At 38.4% G+C, this 18,547-nt stretch overlaps 1 protein-coding gene across 1 annotated transcript in view; it reads left to right on the forward strand.

Moving 5' to 3' along the window:
- The window catches only part of LOC105384567 (dipeptidase 1), a 69,078-nt gene extending 52,711 nt beyond the window's left edge, over positions 1-16,367 (forward strand). Inside the window, exons 5-11 of the mRNA XM_048632585.1 lie at positions 208-364; positions 3,730-3,784; positions 4,706-4,882; positions 6,060-6,144; positions 8,397-8,472; positions 9,870-10,008; positions 12,053-16,367. Coding sequence (XP_048488542.1) covers positions 208-364; positions 3,730-3,784; positions 4,706-4,882; positions 6,060-6,144; positions 8,397-8,472; positions 9,870-10,008; positions 12,053-12,160 — 797 coding nt within the window. The 3' untranslated portion in view covers positions 12,161-16,367. The remainder of the gene's footprint in view (positions 1-207; positions 365-3,729; positions 3,785-4,705; positions 4,883-6,059; positions 6,145-8,396; positions 8,473-9,869; positions 10,009-12,052) is intronic.
- Positions 16,368-18,547: the final 2,180 nt, after the last annotated feature.

Below are 18,547 nucleotides of genomic sequence, written 5' to 3' on the forward strand. Positions count from 1 at the left end.
AAAGCTTTTCCTGTTAATATTCTGACATGTTAAGAATAAAATGTTATTATCAAAATAAAATGTTTTCTGTTATAATCTAGGTACGGTCAGGTGAAGATAAACCTGACCCCCCTCTTATAGTAACAATGTTTCTGAGGGGGGTCAGGTTTCTCTGCACCTTCCTTCTCTGTACCAGGACATCATAATAACCTCGGCGGTTGTCCGCAGACATCCTGGAGGCGCACAGCGCGCGGCCGCGCAAGATCGCGTCGCTCATCGGGATCGAGGGCGGCCACTCCATCGGCAACTCGCTGGCCATCCTGCGCGCCTACTACCAGCTCGGCGTGCGCTACATGACGCTCACGCACACATGCAACACGCCCTGGTAAGAACTACACACTCACACTACGTCCCCTAGCGCACTCCATAGTTCGCGAACTAGATGTGATTTAGGTTAAGTTTTGTTCAAAACTCGCAGTTAATATGCTATGGATGACGCCTGTGGGCTTTAAGAGGCTATGCGTAGGGTTGCTTAGGATAATGCCGAGTTTTGCGATGGCTTAGTGTTACGCGTTTGAGGTCTGGGAACAGACGGCGGGACGTGACGGTGGCGGCGCGATGATGCCTGTGTTGTTGTAACTCATAGAACTCTATGTGGGGGACGCGGTCTACCGCCCGACGCTGCGCCGTATGTCGTATCATGTGGCAACCGAGAGTCTGCGACCGTCACCGTCGACTGTATACCCAGTATACCCACATCATTTTACCAGCAATTTATGTATGCTCCATGATATTGCATAATAACTTTAGCGAGTTCCGATGTTGGCTGTAAGTTTTAGTAACTACGGAATGAAACGGCCCCAGTCGGCGGGCGACCCTTAAAAAGCCACCACTCAGCGACGCAGCGACCGGAAAGGGAAATGCAGAATGCCGCAATACAGGATGAGAAGCGAAAAAAATATGCCACTTTTTGCCTGCGGCGTCCGGCCCACTGTGGGCGATGTATCATGGCCATTCACCACGTTTATGACACGGAAAATTACTGTTTGCTAATGTTGATAGGTATCGTGGCTTTAAGGCTTATTTTTAAATTGAAATTCATAATACAGGTACCTAGTGTAACTATTACTACCTTTATGTTTTATTTTATGTAGGTGTTCAGCAGAACCTATATATTTACTTTTACTGTCACTCTATCGCAATAAGCAAATGTAAATTATTATATTACATTATTGTTATATTACAAGGATAACTATTACGAGGAACGTGTTAAATTATTAATAGCTCAATAGCTTACACGGTTTACATAACCGTTTAAGGTATACATAATGAATGTGATGGGAGAGAGGGGAGGGGTATAGAGATACAAGAGAGCGATACAGTTGTGACTCTCAAAGGCTCAATCGAAGCTATCAATTCCACAAAGCACCTTATATCTGTAACATCATACGCAAATACTATCATATTGTGCCTTCCAGAAATCGACATCTTAACCAGGCATAAACGGAGGGGTATTTGCGATCCAATTGTTCTGTCACTGAGTCGAAGCTTTGAGGTACGAGTGTGCTGTTCGCTGAATTGAATTCAAGTAATCCGACCCGTCACCCGCACGCGCTCTTGAATCCCCGCATTTATAAACTCCAATTCGACAAACAGAAAATTTGTACGAGCTAGAATTACGAAAATAAATATTGAATTTTTTTCGACTAGTTCTGCGGCCGACCAATATCATTTTATCCAGTTAACTGTTTTTTTGTAAAAAATATTTTGTTTATAGAGAGCGGAATAACTAAAGCAAATTGCTACTCTGAAAAGGAAATAATAAATGAAATTGGTCTTTTACGTTTGCATAGCTTCCATTGGCTGGTGTTTTATTAAGTTTCGAACAGTGGCTTCCCTCCAATATCAATTGGCCGGCCATGAAAGCACCAATTAATAGAAACTTTTCTGTTACTGCTTGCGTTTGCGGGATTCCCCAATCAGCGCCGGCTGCTCGCTCTTTACAGGAAACAAATTAAATAAAAAACGAATCTACTAAGTTACTAGCAATCTCTTTAATGCAATGCTTTTTGCCAATGATTTTTGCTATCGTTATTTTTGGTCTGAGTTAAATATGAATGAAAGCTCAGAATATATATTGACATTAGAACTGAACTAGTAGCATTATTATTATTATATCCTTTTAGTACCATATATATATTAATTTCAATTAGTTCAATATGATGTAAAACCAGTTAGAGTCGGAACGGAATTTCACTACAACTAGTTTAAATTTAATATTGTACTTCAATAAGGTGGTAGCACCAGTACAATCAGCTAACCGAATTTTAAGCGAGACAAGTTAAAATTTACCTGAAATACCATATCAGTTAAGTTGAAAAACTTTACCACCCCTTTTTATAGAACGCCAATATTATTGGTCTTTTCGGAAATAAAATTTCATTTATTTTTCAAACAGATTTATCGTTGAACGCATTCATGAGCCGATTACACTGAAAGTTAAACAGAATAGCGCTATAAAGCCATTTGATATTTAACGTGAATGATGTGATGTGATCGTGACACAAACGAAGGTTTAAAATGTCAGTTGACTCGGAACGGGCACTCAGCGCAAAAAGCGGGTATAACTCCAAGGAACAGCAAACCTGAGATTCCTCGGGGTCCCACTAACATGCGCAAAATTTGGTTTCGGATTGCTGCCGCGGTTAGCACGACTCTACCTCGTTGTATTAAACGTACCGGTTGCATGGCAGCTCTCTTTCGTAAATTTTTAGTAATGTTGGAGTAACCTCTTGGTACAAACTCACTCGTGCGTGCGTCGGCACTGCGACCCTTCTCCGGGTTACCGATTGTTACGGGATTACACGAAAATTGAAGAAAAACCAAGTCCTGATGTTTTTTTAAATATTTTTACTAGATATATACTACTCCAGGCGGAACAACAAGGTGACTGTGACATCACCCAATAACAGAAAGTAAAGCTAAACTGGGTCTCACTTAAAAATCCTTTCAAAAACAGTATATAGGTACCTATACTCGAAGCTATTTAGTAATCGGAGCTACGAGGCGACACATTAGACAAGATACATTTACTTAGCAGATTTATAATAATATGTATAGGTAATATGCTATTCGTAACACCAGAGCGCGCCTGCTTAACCCTTTGCGTGTCGCTCGCCGCGCCTCCGAGCCGAGTGGCTCGAGACAGTCGAGACCTCCATGACTCGCGGAGTTGCACGTAAAATCAACAATTACCCACGAGTCTACACGCCGGCGCCGGCTGTTTGTTCCCAGCTCTTTTGTTCATTTGTTCCCGTTGTGCTGCTCAGATGGAACAGATCAATTCTACTTGCTTGCTACCATTCAAGTGTAGATTCAGGTTAAACTGAGCTAAATACACCTTGATTTTATAAGGCACTTAGGTACCTACTATACTCGCGAGCAGTGAAAGTTCCGTGGCCATTATGTAGTTTGCTATATCAATATCAATTGAAAATTACCATTATAAAACTCTGAAAAGGTATCTTTCAGTGCGCCACAGCTCACTTGTATGTAGACGTGAGATGAGCCGTGGGGCACTGAAGCCGGCCGATGCGCCGCCGCTCGCGCCTGCACTGCAGCGAAGTAACTACTCAATGCAACCTAAAAGCCGAAGCGAAGGAAGAAGATCCCTTTGTGTTTGTCATTTTGTATGTTTTATTTCACTTTTTTGTTCCTGTTTTTGCATTTACTTGTTTGTCTGCTCCGTAGGGCTGACTCGTCCAACGAAGCGCCAGGGGTTAACGGACTCAGTGAATTTGGAGAGGTGAGTTTTAGTTGATACAATTTGTATAACCCTAAATTAGAATTTCAGGTTTTTTGGGGCATAATCTCTCTATCCTTTTTACCACATATTCATATTTTGCACCACAGTTTCAAAGGACTAATTCCCTTGATAAACGGACAGACAGACAGACGGACAAAGCAATCCTAAGAGGGTCCGGTTTAACCTATCTTAGCACGGAACACTAAAAATGGATCTCACCCTTGTTCAACACGGAAATATTTCAAAATCTTCAGCTTTACCATGTTAGGTTGTGTGACTTAATTAATTAAAAAGCTGGGTGCTGGCGGGCGTCCCACTTCGCTTCGTCCCAATTAGCTTATTGCAGGTGCGAATGAGTTATGCAAATGCACATCATTTTATCAGCATGAAAAAGATCTAGAAAGCTCATACATAGAGATAACTCATTCGGCCATGTATGAACTTTCAGACTTTATAAACAAAATTCAAAACTGACATAATTCCATTCTATAATAATGGTTAATTATGGTAGAATATTAGTAGCCTGACTGCTCCATTCATCTTTCCCATCCGGTAACACGAACCCATGCAAGTACTACCACCTATTAACCACCTATTACCAAATCTGCAATAATTACCTAGTAACGTTAACTTAATTGATGCTATTGTTAGATAAGACTGACTACCACTTATGACCACGCATCACGCATCCATGTCGGATACGGCACCGCATGCATGCGTACGATGCCTCTATTCGTAACTTCAAAACCACAGGCAGTTACAGCATAAAATAAAGTAGAAAGCTGCGTAAAGACGGCATTTCGTATCTCTCTAACTTCTTCCTATCTGTGGCACTAGCCAGTTTCCTCGAGACACACACACCACCCCGCTGGCGATTCCACCTGCCTCCACCGCAGAGCTAACCCGTCCATCCGTCAACAGAAAGTGGTCCGCGAGATGAACCGGCTGGGCATGATCGTGGACCTGTCGCACGTGTCGGACAACACCTCGCGCGCCGCCATCCGCGTCTCGAAGGCTCCCGTCGTGTTCTCCCACTCCTCGGTCTACTCGCTGTGCGCTCACAAGCGGAATGTGCCTGATGATATCATTCTGGCTCTGGTAAGATGTTTTTTTGTTGTTATATGTTGTATACTTAAGCAGGTTTCGGGTAGGTGTAAGACTGGATTCTGCTCCTGCGCCCGCTATTGCTACGCGGATTTGAAAGTTTACGATTAATAAATTCCGTTGAAATTCATGGCAAATATAGTTTACTATACTCTAGGGTGACTCTACACTACGGTGAAGGAAAAACATAGTGAGGAAACCGGCATATCTAGATTTTGCACATCTAGTAGACCAGCGTGACGCAGTGGACCAGCGTGATGGGAAATGGTCCAAGCTTAGGAAGGCAGTTTAGACCTTGGGGATATGCACAAAGGTTCCATTCGAGAGAGCCAGGTGCAGGTGTACTGACACCCCCACAGAGAATAGAATAGAATAGTTTACTATGTGTCATCTTCTACCTACAACTTACACACGAGTGAGGAATAGGTAAGTATAACCCGCCGGTTTCTGTTTGAATAAATAAATAAATATATCACATATGGAAGGCTGCCGCTCGCTAGGGGATATGTGATTTATTCATACCTGCGCCAGAATCTGCACTCTTTGTGTTGGAAACTAGAACAATACAACATGCACTTAGAGGACGTCATATGCACTTCAGTGCTGAAAGTATTGTATACACAATATAGGCGATGAAGTTATATCATATTCTATTGTACAGTCTGGGGTAAAGAAACCTTACCCCTCTCATAGTGACTTGCAATCTGAGAACCGGTAAAAAGAGTCAACCCAAGTTATCTGAGCGACCGTCCACAGCATGACTGACCTTTAGTTCCTTACATACGATTTATTGATTTACACACACAGTTATTAAGGTGACTTTAAAGCCTACTTAATTCTAAACCAGCAGATTCTACATAAATAACTACTGTGAGATCCAAAAAAATGCATAAGTTCTCTTTCGCAGTCTGCGTGTCGTGATCGTGCGAACACTATACCAACTCTACTGCAATGACCAACATTCCGCACTCTTTTCCAGATGTACTTCTTTTTCTTCTTGTGCCTTTCCACTACTGGAGGTTGGCAGTCAGCTCTGCATACGTCTCTCTATTCTTCGCCAAGCGCATCAGCTGTTCTACGCTGGCCACTCCCGTCCATTCTCTTATATTGCGGAGCCACGACTTTCTTTCTTTAGCGATGTACTAATGATTGTGATTATTGGTGTGTACAGAAGCAGAACAGCGGCATCATCATGGTGAACTTTTTCCCGGACTTCGTGAAGTGCGCGCCCAACGCCACCATCTCCGACGTGGCCGGTGAGTCTTAGATCAACAATATACGAACCAGATGGACTGTCACACACAAACACAAAGCAAAGACCTGACTGCATTTTGTTAAGTGTCAAACTGTTTTAAGTTTGGCTAAATGAAAACCATTATTTTAATGAATAAAGACACAAATCGTCTAACCGAATTAACTCAAAATAAGAGCATAGTGGTGGAAGTGGGGTGTTGACACTCCATCTAGTGCGTATTAAAATCAAATATTTTTTAGGTCTTCTATTTGTCAAAACCTCTCATCTATATGTGTAAAAAAAAGTCGTATTTTTTCTTCAAAAATACCAACAACAATTTTAAATCACAATTTGAAAGCCCTGTAATAAACAACGTTCTATTGTTATGAAACCAGAATTATAACACTGTACATTTCGAGTTGATGTTGATGGCCGACGTAACTGGCCTATTGTTTTAATTAATTGAATTAAGTAATTGAATCATTCCATGAAATCATTAATCCCCTTAATTGAGTAGAGTAGCATAATAGCTAGGTAATATTCATTCTGACCATGACAGTTAATCCTGTAACAATAGTAGGTATAAATCATAAATCATATCGCTGCCATACAAATTATTTAATTAGGTAGGTACTTACTGATGTAAATTTTACATGTACATAGATTATCTTTGTTGCCTTGTTGCTTGAGAAATCATAGACCGATACCCATCCCCGTATTTTCTGTCCTGTTTTGTGTGGGTAATGTGGGTATAATCAAGGACTTTTTAGATATAATATCTAAAAACACATCTAAAATTACTATTACTTATACAATCTCAATAAACAACATGCTACAGAATATAATTTCAAGATAAGAACAAATTGAGTCTTTGTGTTGCTAATGTTGCTTTAAAATAACCCCACGACTATTTATGACGCAAATTACGAATGCTCAAGAAAATGTTTTTAAGTGTCCCATTTGTACAGCAAACTGTACATAATAATATATAGGTACTTACCCAATTATCCACATCAAATGTTTAAAATCCCCCTTTTTCAGTGATCGATAAAAAATTAACCGATAAGCTTTTAACGGTATTTTTATTGGATTTATTCTTGATGAGAGATCAAACTTCATTCACATTAAAAGGGCACGCGCGCTGAATTCGACATGGTTGTTTCGACTGTTTCGAGTTATATTTTAATGAAATCCTTTGCGACTGCTTTTAATCAATTTGGAGATAATTTTACCACTTAAATCTTTAAACGCACCGTGAAACAGGCATTTATTGCGTGTTTACATCCGACAGATTACCGATCTTTCAATTAAAAAGGCTTTTTATATTTTTATTATAAGATATAAAATTGAATAAAAAGTACGTTTTTTGTATGTCAGTTATTTTTTTAAATATTAAAATACAATTTTAAATAGGTACGTATAGCATTAGGAAAAATTATAAAAGTCTAAAGATTTAGGTATATTACATTGTAAACTATAAAAAGTTATAAAAATTAAATGGATAAAATCACGTTACTTGTGAGTAAATCTGTAGTTTTACTAAGTTCTGGACCCTAAAGTTAAGATCAAAGTTTTAGGGTTCCTCAAGCGCGATGTTCAACTTGTAATGGTGCCGTACTTTGTCAAACTTCACTGTATCTTGCCGGTTTTGTTCGTGAGTTTTATCTTTTATATTTGCGCTATAAATATTTTATTACCCAACTTTCAGTTGAATTCGTACTTTAAGGTGATGTTCATAACGGGTTGGTGTTATCTGAGAAACAATTACTTAGTTTCGATATAATAAGGCCCTGTTTCAAAATTTATGGCTACCTGTGGGATAAAAGATATGCTGTCATCGGATCACCGTCTAATGGTCTGTTTAATAGCGTGCGGATCTAGTCACGCACGCGCACCGCACGCGTGACAAGCTGAAGTGTTTTTTTCATTTCATTGTAACGCGTGGAATATGCACGCGGGACGCGGGATAATGGCGTGCAGTCCCGCGTGCGTGATTGAATCCGCAAGTTGTTACAGACAATGACAGCGTGTCGATTACCCCACAGGTATCCATTATCTAGAAATTCAGAAGGTCCTTCGGCTCCCACTTTTGACGATTAGACCTCAAAAGTCAAAGTCAAATGTTTTTATTAATCGTATACATACATATAAAATTTCGAGATGATCTCCTTTTGGGTGTATTTTTAATTAAGCTTGTTTATATACCACAAGTGGTCATAAACCACTGGTTGTTGTGACTACCAGCGCATTGTTGACAACGTGTGTTGTCCGCAGAGCACTTCCACTACCTGAAGCGCATCATCGGCGCCGACTACATCGGCATCGGGGGCGACTACGACGGCGTCAACAGGTCTGTATCACTACTGTGACCAGTGTAGCGAGCACCGGATTCGATACTATTTTCGAATCTACACGAAGGGTCACTTTTACCAAACGCTAAACGAATTTAAATCAACTTTTAAATAAATGTTGTACTAACTGACAGACGTATGACAGGCTACTAAATACGTTTAGCGTTTGGTGAAATTCCACCTAACATATGGCAAAAACAAATGTCACTTTTGGAACTAACTTTGCCTTACATTTTGACAGTGACAGTTGACGATACGCAACGTTAACGGAGGATCGAAACTTATGCTCGCAACTCAGAGCCGCGAGCAGAGGATTTGTAACCTCCGTTTACGTTGCGTATCGTCAACTGTCACTGTCAAAATGTAAGGCAAAGTTTGTTCCAAAAGTTACATTTGCTTTTTCCATATGTAAGGTGGAATTTCACCAAACGCTAAACGTATTTAGTAGCCTGTCATACGTCTATCAGTTAGTACAAAATGTATTTAAAATTTGATTTAAATACGTTTAGCGTTTGGTAAAAGTGACCCTTCGTGTAGATTCGAAAATAGCATCGAATCCTGTAATCGCACCTCTGTGCAGCGAGCACCGGATGGAACATCCAATTAAAATTAATTTGTTTGTTATATTATTTTACAAAGTCAGCAATTTCACATGATCATAACTTTATTATGTCATACTTACGTTGTGGCTTACTGAGAACCCGGTCCTTCCCGGCTAATAAATATTGATTTCCTTGTTGATAAATAAAGACAGGACGCAGTAGAGCAAAGCACAGTGTTTAATTAGTTGTGCCAATTATTATTTCTCGTGCAGATGATTATAGTCAACCCCAGCGATGATGAAAGAGTAGTTATTTCTCTTAACAAACAAGTACTGAGTATGTCTTAGTATGTCTCTCGTAACTTTAGGTTATTGACAGAGTGAGTTGGGTCATTGTAAGGACCAATAGAGCAATGCATTTAAAAAAAATAATTCAAATGTATTTAGGTATTGCAAGTAACATGTAGGTGGTAAGGGTTGATCAGTTACAAATAATGTGCCATCACAATAACTTAGATTTTGTTTAACACACATGTTTGGCACTGCCAAACGCCCGATAAATCTGACTTAAACACTTGTTAAACAATGTTTAAAGTTTTATGTAGTAATACAGAAAAACTAGGCACAAACAATGCATTGTTTCCATCGCTAGCATAACACACAGTCTTAAGGCTTTGTCGAACAAGACGCGTTACTACACGATGCGTACTGCTAGCGTTTGCGCTCTGTTTGACGGTTTTTCACCATAGTAGTACTACACATCAGCGTCATAGCGCGGCGTCAAATGAGCGCTCGTAACGCGTCCCATTTGGCAAAGCCTTTACACTATCCTTGACCCGGTGCCTTTACCCCCAGGGTGCCGCGCGGGCTGGAGGACGTGTCCAAGTACCCGGAGCTGTTCGCCGAGCTCCTGCGCAGCGGCCAGTGGACCGTGCTGGAGCTCAAGAACCTGGCCGGCCTCAACATGCTGCGCGTCATGAAGGCCGTCGAGAAGGTAACGTCACACTCGGCGCGACAAACGCTAGGCCAGCGTGTTGAGTACCGAAACCATAAGGCCTTTTCCGCACAGCGAATATTTCGCCGCGCGAAATTAATTCGCGCGAATTGTATTCCGCGCTTGAAGTTCGCCATTTGACACCGCGAATAAAATTTCGCGCGATTTTTGTCACTTCTATGCAGATCCCGGCTGAGACAAATCCGCACTTGCGGAAAAATACTCGCGTGAATTTCATTTCTGCAAGTGCGGATACTTCTATGATATTCAATGAGTTACAAAATCGCCGCGAAATATTCGCGGTGTGGACAGGGCCTAAGAAGAACAACCGAATCGTATGCCAGAAGTTTGTCAAACGCCAAGAAAGTATCTCAGTCTATTAAACTTACACTCACGAGCTATGGAGAAGGCCCAATTACTATAGTACCACTAATTACTCCTATACGGAAAAGACGAGGTTATCGATGCCGTCTGCAATATTGAAGTACAATTAATTAACAGTGCATCAGAATATGACCAATTGAAAACGTAAATATTTTGAGGAAATTCAAAGAAAAAAAAGAGGTCATTCTAGTGTCGAAATTTTTGTGAGTGGACCAGTGCAAGTGCAATGAAAACCATTGCTCGTGAGTGTATAATATTGACTGACTGAGATACTTTCTAGGCGTGTGACAAACTGGCATACGCTTCGGTTATTCTTCTTATCGTGTCGGTAGGAAGCATACGCTGGACTAGCGTTTATCGAGTACTTTTGGTTAGTTATCCATTATAGTGACATAATTATGTTCTTATGTATAATAATGTTATTAAGTTCCTTAAAGGTTACGTACACGTAACTTAAAATTAATTTTTAAAGTTAAAATATTGTTACTGTATCAGATACTCAATGGTCTCTTTATGCGTGCAGAGATCAAAGTGAATCCTGAGGTCGATTTGAACATTCAATCCATTGTTACACATACTTTCCCGTCCAATACTGCCTCCTTTGAAGTATTGAGTCGAGTTCGCTTTGAAATATATCAACTGTGCAATACAAATCGAATATGTTCAAAGTCTCTTATTTCCATTCTTACATTTTGCTCAGTGCATTTTATACATACATCGATAGCATCATCTAGCAGGGGCAAACCCGTAGATGTCAAATAAAAAGCAACTTTATGAGGCAGATATTAGGGTCAGTACTGGAACGAAGCAGATGGAGAATGTTACACTCAAAAGGTTTCTTTTAATAAAATAAGGGCTTTTTATAAAATAAACTGAAGTTATAAACCCCCGACTGTGATGGAAATGAGCGATTACTTGTGAATGGTTGAAAGTGAAACTATTACGATGAATACAGTGCATAATTATGAGACTATACCTAGTTATTACGATAAAGCTTTTTTTATTTGTTATTTGGGTCCATTTACTGGGTTTATTTAGTACGGTGACAAATCCTAGTTCAGCTTTAGTGTTTGTCGCCGACACGATAAGAAGAAGATCAGAAACTAGAAACTCTAGTGACCTATGTGTGTGGTAGGCCATCACCAGCTTTATCTAATAGATAAGTCTGTGTTGGCTATATCAACGTCGGTGTGGATCCTCTACACAGCTCTATGTTAGACTATCACTGGCCACATGCCAGCGACAATGGCACATTAGCCACACAGTAAAGCATAATGTCCCGGCCTCATTTGGCGTTGCCTTCCCGCTATCTGATCGCTGTGAGCTGCGTTTAACCTCCAGTCTGAAATGTATGCCTTGTTGGTGTTATGTAACTGAAACTTTGCAACTTAAACCATTTACTTGTAATTTCGGTAGGTAATATTTTAAAATATAGTGCAGATAGACAGTACTGTAAATTTTAAATTATAAAATGTTGTCTATAGGTACCTACATTCAAAACTAGCAAAAATACCTAACGAACGAAAAAAAGATTTCTAGACTCTATACGTTTGTCTGCAAATAAAAAATATTATTTTGCCTATGGTCCCTTTAAAGAACATACATCTCGTCACTCGTGGGTTTTGACACAGCCTGTATAACGGAGCCCTTTCCCCGGCAGGTCCGCGACGAGATGAGGACCAACGGCGTGGAGCCCGAGGAGCACCCGGACTCGCCCGCCGACAACGGCAACTGCACCAGCAACGCCTTCGACCTCAGCATGGAATAAACACCCTGTATGTGTACCACCCCACCCCCTGACCCATCTGGCGGCGCTACTTATATTTTGCACGCAAATTCATGCGTCAGTAGAGCAAAGTTTATTATTGAAATTTTAACATTTTGTGTATTTGTGTCCATCAATACGGACAGTAGTTTCTAATTTACTTATAATGTGTAAATTTTTAGGCGCTGACTGTGGTGATGGTGGGTGGGGGTAGTTAGTAACGTTACTTGTATGTATGTGTTGCGTCGCCGCGCGCCGAGGCTAGCTCGCCGCGCCGGCCCCTTCTGTGGTATATTTATAGTAAGGCAAGACGAGTGGCACTTTTATTATATTCTCAAAAACATGTAATCGCGTTATATGTGTTAATTAGATAAGTTGCAGGTTTCTGTGAACTTATATGGCAACAAATATCAGCAGTTCTTCCAAAAAAGTAATTTGTAAATAAATGAGGGTTACACAACGAATCCTTCAAGGTTTTATATTTTGTTGTTTAAAGTTTGAAACATGTTTAAAGGAACGACTCTGGTTTGGTTCACATCACCGAGCACGGCAGGATAAATGGAATGGGTTATTTAATTACGATAGTGAACTAAAGTGTTTCCAGCTTTAAATTGTACACGTGTTAATTTTAATATTCAATAGCGTAAATTAATTGCTCATAACTTTAGACGTAGGGTCTTTCGCAAGACGTTTTCATTTTAATTTGGTTGCATTACAACTTCAACAGAACAAGCAATTAGAATAAAAGTATGTTCAATTTCATTAAGATGTTCTCCTAATAATATAGAAAAAAAAGTCAGGACGGTTTGTAAAATAAGTTATTAAAATAGTAATAAAGCTACGGAGGCCACGTTGGCTTCGCTGACCGCACAAGTTGAGTTGTTCAGTCGAAGTTGCAGGTGCGACCCACAAGTTGTAGGTTAGATAGTTATGAGCAAACCCGTACTAGTGTTACAGTAATTGATGTCGTATTATATTGCATGTAAAGTTCACTATCCAACTCTTACGATTTTCCACGTTCAGTCAGATTCATGTCTTGATGTCCTAAACTGCGATCACTAAATGTATGTCACAGAAAGTAACACACACTTTTATACTCGTATGTATTATGTATGTCTATCTATACCACAGTTTTTTTTATTATTATATTTTATTTTTTTATTTACTTATTATTCTTTTTTATGTAGGTATATTTTTTATTTGAGTTTTTATGTTGTACCTTTGCTTTGTAACTAGAATGCCGAGCAGTCGCTTCGAGCTAATAACCAACTAAGCTGTGCCGCTGACATTTTCCATTTCAGTTGATTGAGTTTTCCATCAGAAACTTCGCAGAGACAGAACGAAGCTGAAATGAAATGAGATAGAATCGGAACTATACTTTCAAGTACATCTTTTGAAAGGATAACTGATTCAAACAAAAGATAAAATATTCAGTAACAGAAAATGTATTATTTTAGTTAAGAAATGCAAAAGTGAGCATCCAATCACAGGAGTCGGGACGCTGACAAGTTTGAAATTAGAATGTCGGAAACTGTTAAAAACTGTTTCTCGGGCCCAGTAGCGGCTACTCCAGCTTTACAACATCATTCATGCCAACACCAGCTCTAATGCTTTACGATAGAGATAAGGTTCGCTTGGAAAATCTCTGTAGTATAAAAGGTATTTGATAAGTAACGGATTGGGTTTGTTCTGTATTTTAAAATGCGAACCGTTAAACTTTTGCCTTTTTCATAAACGTGCTTACTAATGTCATGTATTTTTTTACCTTTACTTCACCCTTGGTAATGGCTATTTTGAAGAAAATCTAATTTACTTCTTAGCTGTTACGTAAATTTTTAACTTGAAACTGCTACAAAATTCTGTCTTTGTACAAAATTAATCACTAACAATGATGTAAAACTTAGTTACAGCCCTACTTATAACGTATCGTTGGCACACATTATTTGACGGTCGCGGTGGCTGCTCCAGATGAGGACCAGAACCCTGGTTCAGCTGCTCCGAACATGCTATCGCTCGGCAACATTATTTTAACATTTCATATTTTTATTTTCAATCACTGAGATTGACTTTCCGTGTCACTGAAACGATTCCTATGTTATTTTTTTCATAACTTTTATATTGAAGATATTATGGTACATTACTTTTAGCTATATTTTTTGTTGAACTACCAATTGTTTTAAAGTATTGGGTTATTTTAAACTGTTAATTGTTTTTTTTTATTTTTTATTTTAATTATTCATGTTTTACTTAGGAATGTTACGCTAAATCTTACGCTGCGCGAATAATTGTAGTGGGTGAGGTCTTTTGACGTTAACCTTGTAAAGAATGTGAACTAGGTAGCTAAATGAAATTTTAAAATGTTTGATAATGTGTGAGGAAGAGTGTTAGCTGGGCGATTTTTTTCAATCAGTTTGATAATTTGTATGATTATTTTACTCTAAAGACTAGGAACCATAAAGTAGGGATATTTTTTCCATGAAACAGGGTGTTCAGACAATGATCGACACTATCATTATTTTTATAGGAACATAAAATTACAGCTTTATTTTCTGAAATGGTTAAACTTTGGATTTTATTTATTTATGTAATCTTATGGTTCTTCTTCATATTTCTACAATGGTTAAATCATAAGTTAGTGTACTTTATGTATGTATATTATATGTTTACATAATTATAATTAGATTATTGATTATATTTAGTATATAAGTTCCTTCTCCCATATTCTTAGTCGTTACCTCAATAAACTCAATTTTGGCCACGTTACACTGGGCACATGATACATGGTTAAAAACGGTATTCGTCGAAGTAGTAACCCTGGTAGAAACAAACTAAGATAAGCGTGGAATAGCTGGTTGTGTTTGGCCTCCATTCAGCATTTACACATTATCGTAGTGGAGCAGAAGCTCAAGACCCATACATAACACCTGACAGGCTCGAAAAGCTATTCAAACTAGGTATATTCCACGTTTATTGGTACTATACTATATTTTAGACGAGGAACCATGTTTATAAGATTAATGGGGGAACAACCAAGAATATTAAACATAAAAAAATCTTTAAAATTAATTTCAATTATAAGTAAATTAAGGAATCTTTAAAATAATGTGATCAACATTTCGTGCTATTATAAGTTCGTCTTTTTAAAATTAATACTTACGTTGTGTGTAATATATTGTTTGGACCCTTAGTATGGAGACCGACTATTATAATTTCAGTATGAATACTCCCAATATTCTGGATAATTACATAATTTATTGTCTCTTTGTATCTCCGCCTTGCCGACAGTTTCTGGAACCGGGAATTTAAACGTGACCTTATTGTTCAATCATTATTTACTTTCAATAATACAGCGCGCCAGTAGCTTTGATTTTTAGGATAACTGTGCCTATTGCATCTTTTAAATTTAAGTTGTTCTATATTAATATAGAACATTGTAATTATATGTTAATAAAGAACTTACTTACATTTTTCTTCAAATTAGGTACTTCTACAATTCTAAACATTTGTTGTCTGAATGGATAATCTGTAGCTATAAACTACAACGTAATGTATGGTTAAATATGTGAGACATTGCAGAAACTGGCGGCAAGAGGGTCACTCCGTGAAACCAGCCTCTTACTTAACATTGCGCTGTGAAAATTTATATTTAACAATATTTTTAAACGATATATTATGAAAGAATACTAAGTATTTCTTATAAATTACGACTGAACGATTTTTGAACCTATATTGAAACTAGCGTATAACTAAGTTTTTAGTCTGTAACCAGAATATATAATATATTTTCAATGTTATACATGAGTATGACATCCCTTCGAAGCACCCACTCCATGTGCGTGCGCGTCTCTGTTAGATATAAGTCTGGGTTATAAACATCCCAGTGACAAAATGTTCTAGCTAGTAATTATAATTATTATATACCTATGTTTAACTTAATGAAATATGTGTTATAGATATAATAACTTCTGTGCGTAAAACATTGATTGTCTATGTCGAAACGTATTTAAACTTTATAGGGTACTTAAATGAAATCTGTAATCATATTTAAATGTGTTTTAAGGTGACACGTGGTTTCCATCCAAATAGCAGTTATTACTTATTACAAGTAATCACAAACAGCCAATTAACTTTCCGAATTGATCTTCATAGAATGTCGATGTTTAATACTAAATATTATTAATCAATAAAGAATTTTCTGTATGGCATTAAACCCTGTGTTTTATTTTTACCATTTACCCGCAAGTTTCATTGTGACGGAAAGACTTAGTAAAATTTACCCTCTTATATTAAGTTATCAATATGATAAATTATGAGGTGCAGACAAAATTGCAGACAAATCCTGTCGCCGACAAATGAACTAGCTAAATAATTGTTTCTTGAATTAGGCAACCTTAGGAGTCTATAGGGTGATTCAAAAGGGAATGATTTTTGCGATACTACGTGCCAATTTCACCACAGTGGGTTAGAGCATAACCAGTGATTATTGCTTGACTTTTGACACATCTGTCAATAATTTAATATGGAGATGACGTATAAATTGATCCACCTTTCCCTGGTTACGACCGAACCGACTATGGAGAAATTGGAGCTTATGCTATAACCATTCATTGTTCTATGGTTACGACAGACAGATTATGGAACTACTCTTTGAGTAACTTTCACCTTCCGAAGACCATGACTGGACCCCAGCCTACCGCACACAGGATACACACAAAATAATAATATAATAATAATAATAATAAATTTCTTTATTAGATTCAAAAAGTACAAGTTATTAAAACTAAGATCCCTAGCTCCCCCACTAGGATACCCTGTGTTGGGGGGGCCAGTCTCTTTCGTTCTTGATACATTGATGTTGATTCTGAAGGCAGAAATTCTAATTTTAACGCTGTCAAACTAAAAAAATTGCTAGCATAAAATGACATTTACGGTAACAATCATAGAGTCGAATTTTAAACAAAGAAATTAAGGTTTTGACATCGCTAAATTTATAATTTCTGCCTTCAGGATCGATATCATTGTAATAGTTAAATAAGTATAGGTATAAGTGAGACTTATCAAAGAAATAAATAAGCAATAATAATGTAGGTAACTTAGAATTGTACATAGTTTTTGTATCTTATCATCTTAATGATTATAACTAAAGTAAATAACACAGGAGGAAAAAGAAAAAAACACAATCACTTGTTTATTTTGAAGCATTACGTGTGCCATAAAATACTGGTCCAATTATGGGGAGCCGCAATAAATCTTACTTGCCGGAACGAGATCAGCCTCATTTATTATCACTCCCATTTACTCGGATCAACTGTAGTATTTTTCGTCGTTTACGAAAGGACTCAACAGTTTCACAAGTTGCTACAAGGGTGTTTGTAAAAGTGGTATAGTGAACCGAAGGGAAATTTTCAAAAGTCGTCAGATAAAATAATATGTGGGGACATCTCACACACGGCCATCCGACCCCAAGCTAGGCAGAACCTGTGTTATGGGTGTCGGACAGCTGATATATCTACACAAATACATAGATAGATAGATACTAAATATAAATATCAACACCCAAGACCCGAGTACAAATATCTGTCTTTAAACAAATATCTGCCCCAGCCGGGAATCGAACCCGGGACCATCGGCTCAGTAGTCAGGTCACTAACCACTACGCCATTCGGTCGTCAATGGTGATGGTGTCACCTCATTTCAGCTTACTTTATGACTTTTGCAACACCATGTATATGTGGCGGCTACTTCGGCGTGTCGGCGAAAGTCACTAAGGCCCGTGTCTCCTATTACGCGCCGTAGGTCGCGTCCAGCGTCACGCCGCCGCCGTAGGCTGCGTCACGATGCTCACTACGTCTACGCGCCAACGTCGGCGTGTGAGGGAGACCGCATCAGTACATTTCTATAGTGAGCATCGTGACGCGGCCTACGGCGTGACGCTGGTCGCGACCTGCGGCGTAAATAGGAGACCCGGGCCTAAGAGTCAATGCCCAAATATCTATTTCCATATAAATAAGATGAAATATGAAACTTGCGAGCGAGTTGGGTACCCGACAGCGGCGGCGATCTGGCCAGCATTTTCTTTCTAGTTTAGTGTTAATTATTTATAAGAATTGCCTATGTTTTACTTATTTGATGTACTTAACAGTAACATCAGACTTTAAATGTGACTTTAATGCAAAAATAATAGTATAAAAAACGGGCGGCCTTATCGCTAAGAGCGATTTCTTACAGGCAACCATAGTAATGATATTGCGATACGTCTTGTACTGCAAGCTCATGTCTTCCGATTACTAGCCTTTAAACAAAGATAAATATAAAGAAAGCTTCTCTAATAAAAAAGACTAAAGACCAAATAAAATAAAATAAAACAAAATAAAATAATATGTAATAATA

The sequence above is a fragment of the Plutella xylostella genome, chromosome Z, assembly GCF_932276165.1.
Source record: "Plutella xylostella chromosome Z, ilPluXylo3.1, whole genome shotgun sequence".
In the NCBI taxonomy this organism is placed as follows: Eukaryota; Metazoa; Arthropoda; class Insecta; order Lepidoptera; family Plutellidae; genus Plutella; species Plutella xylostella.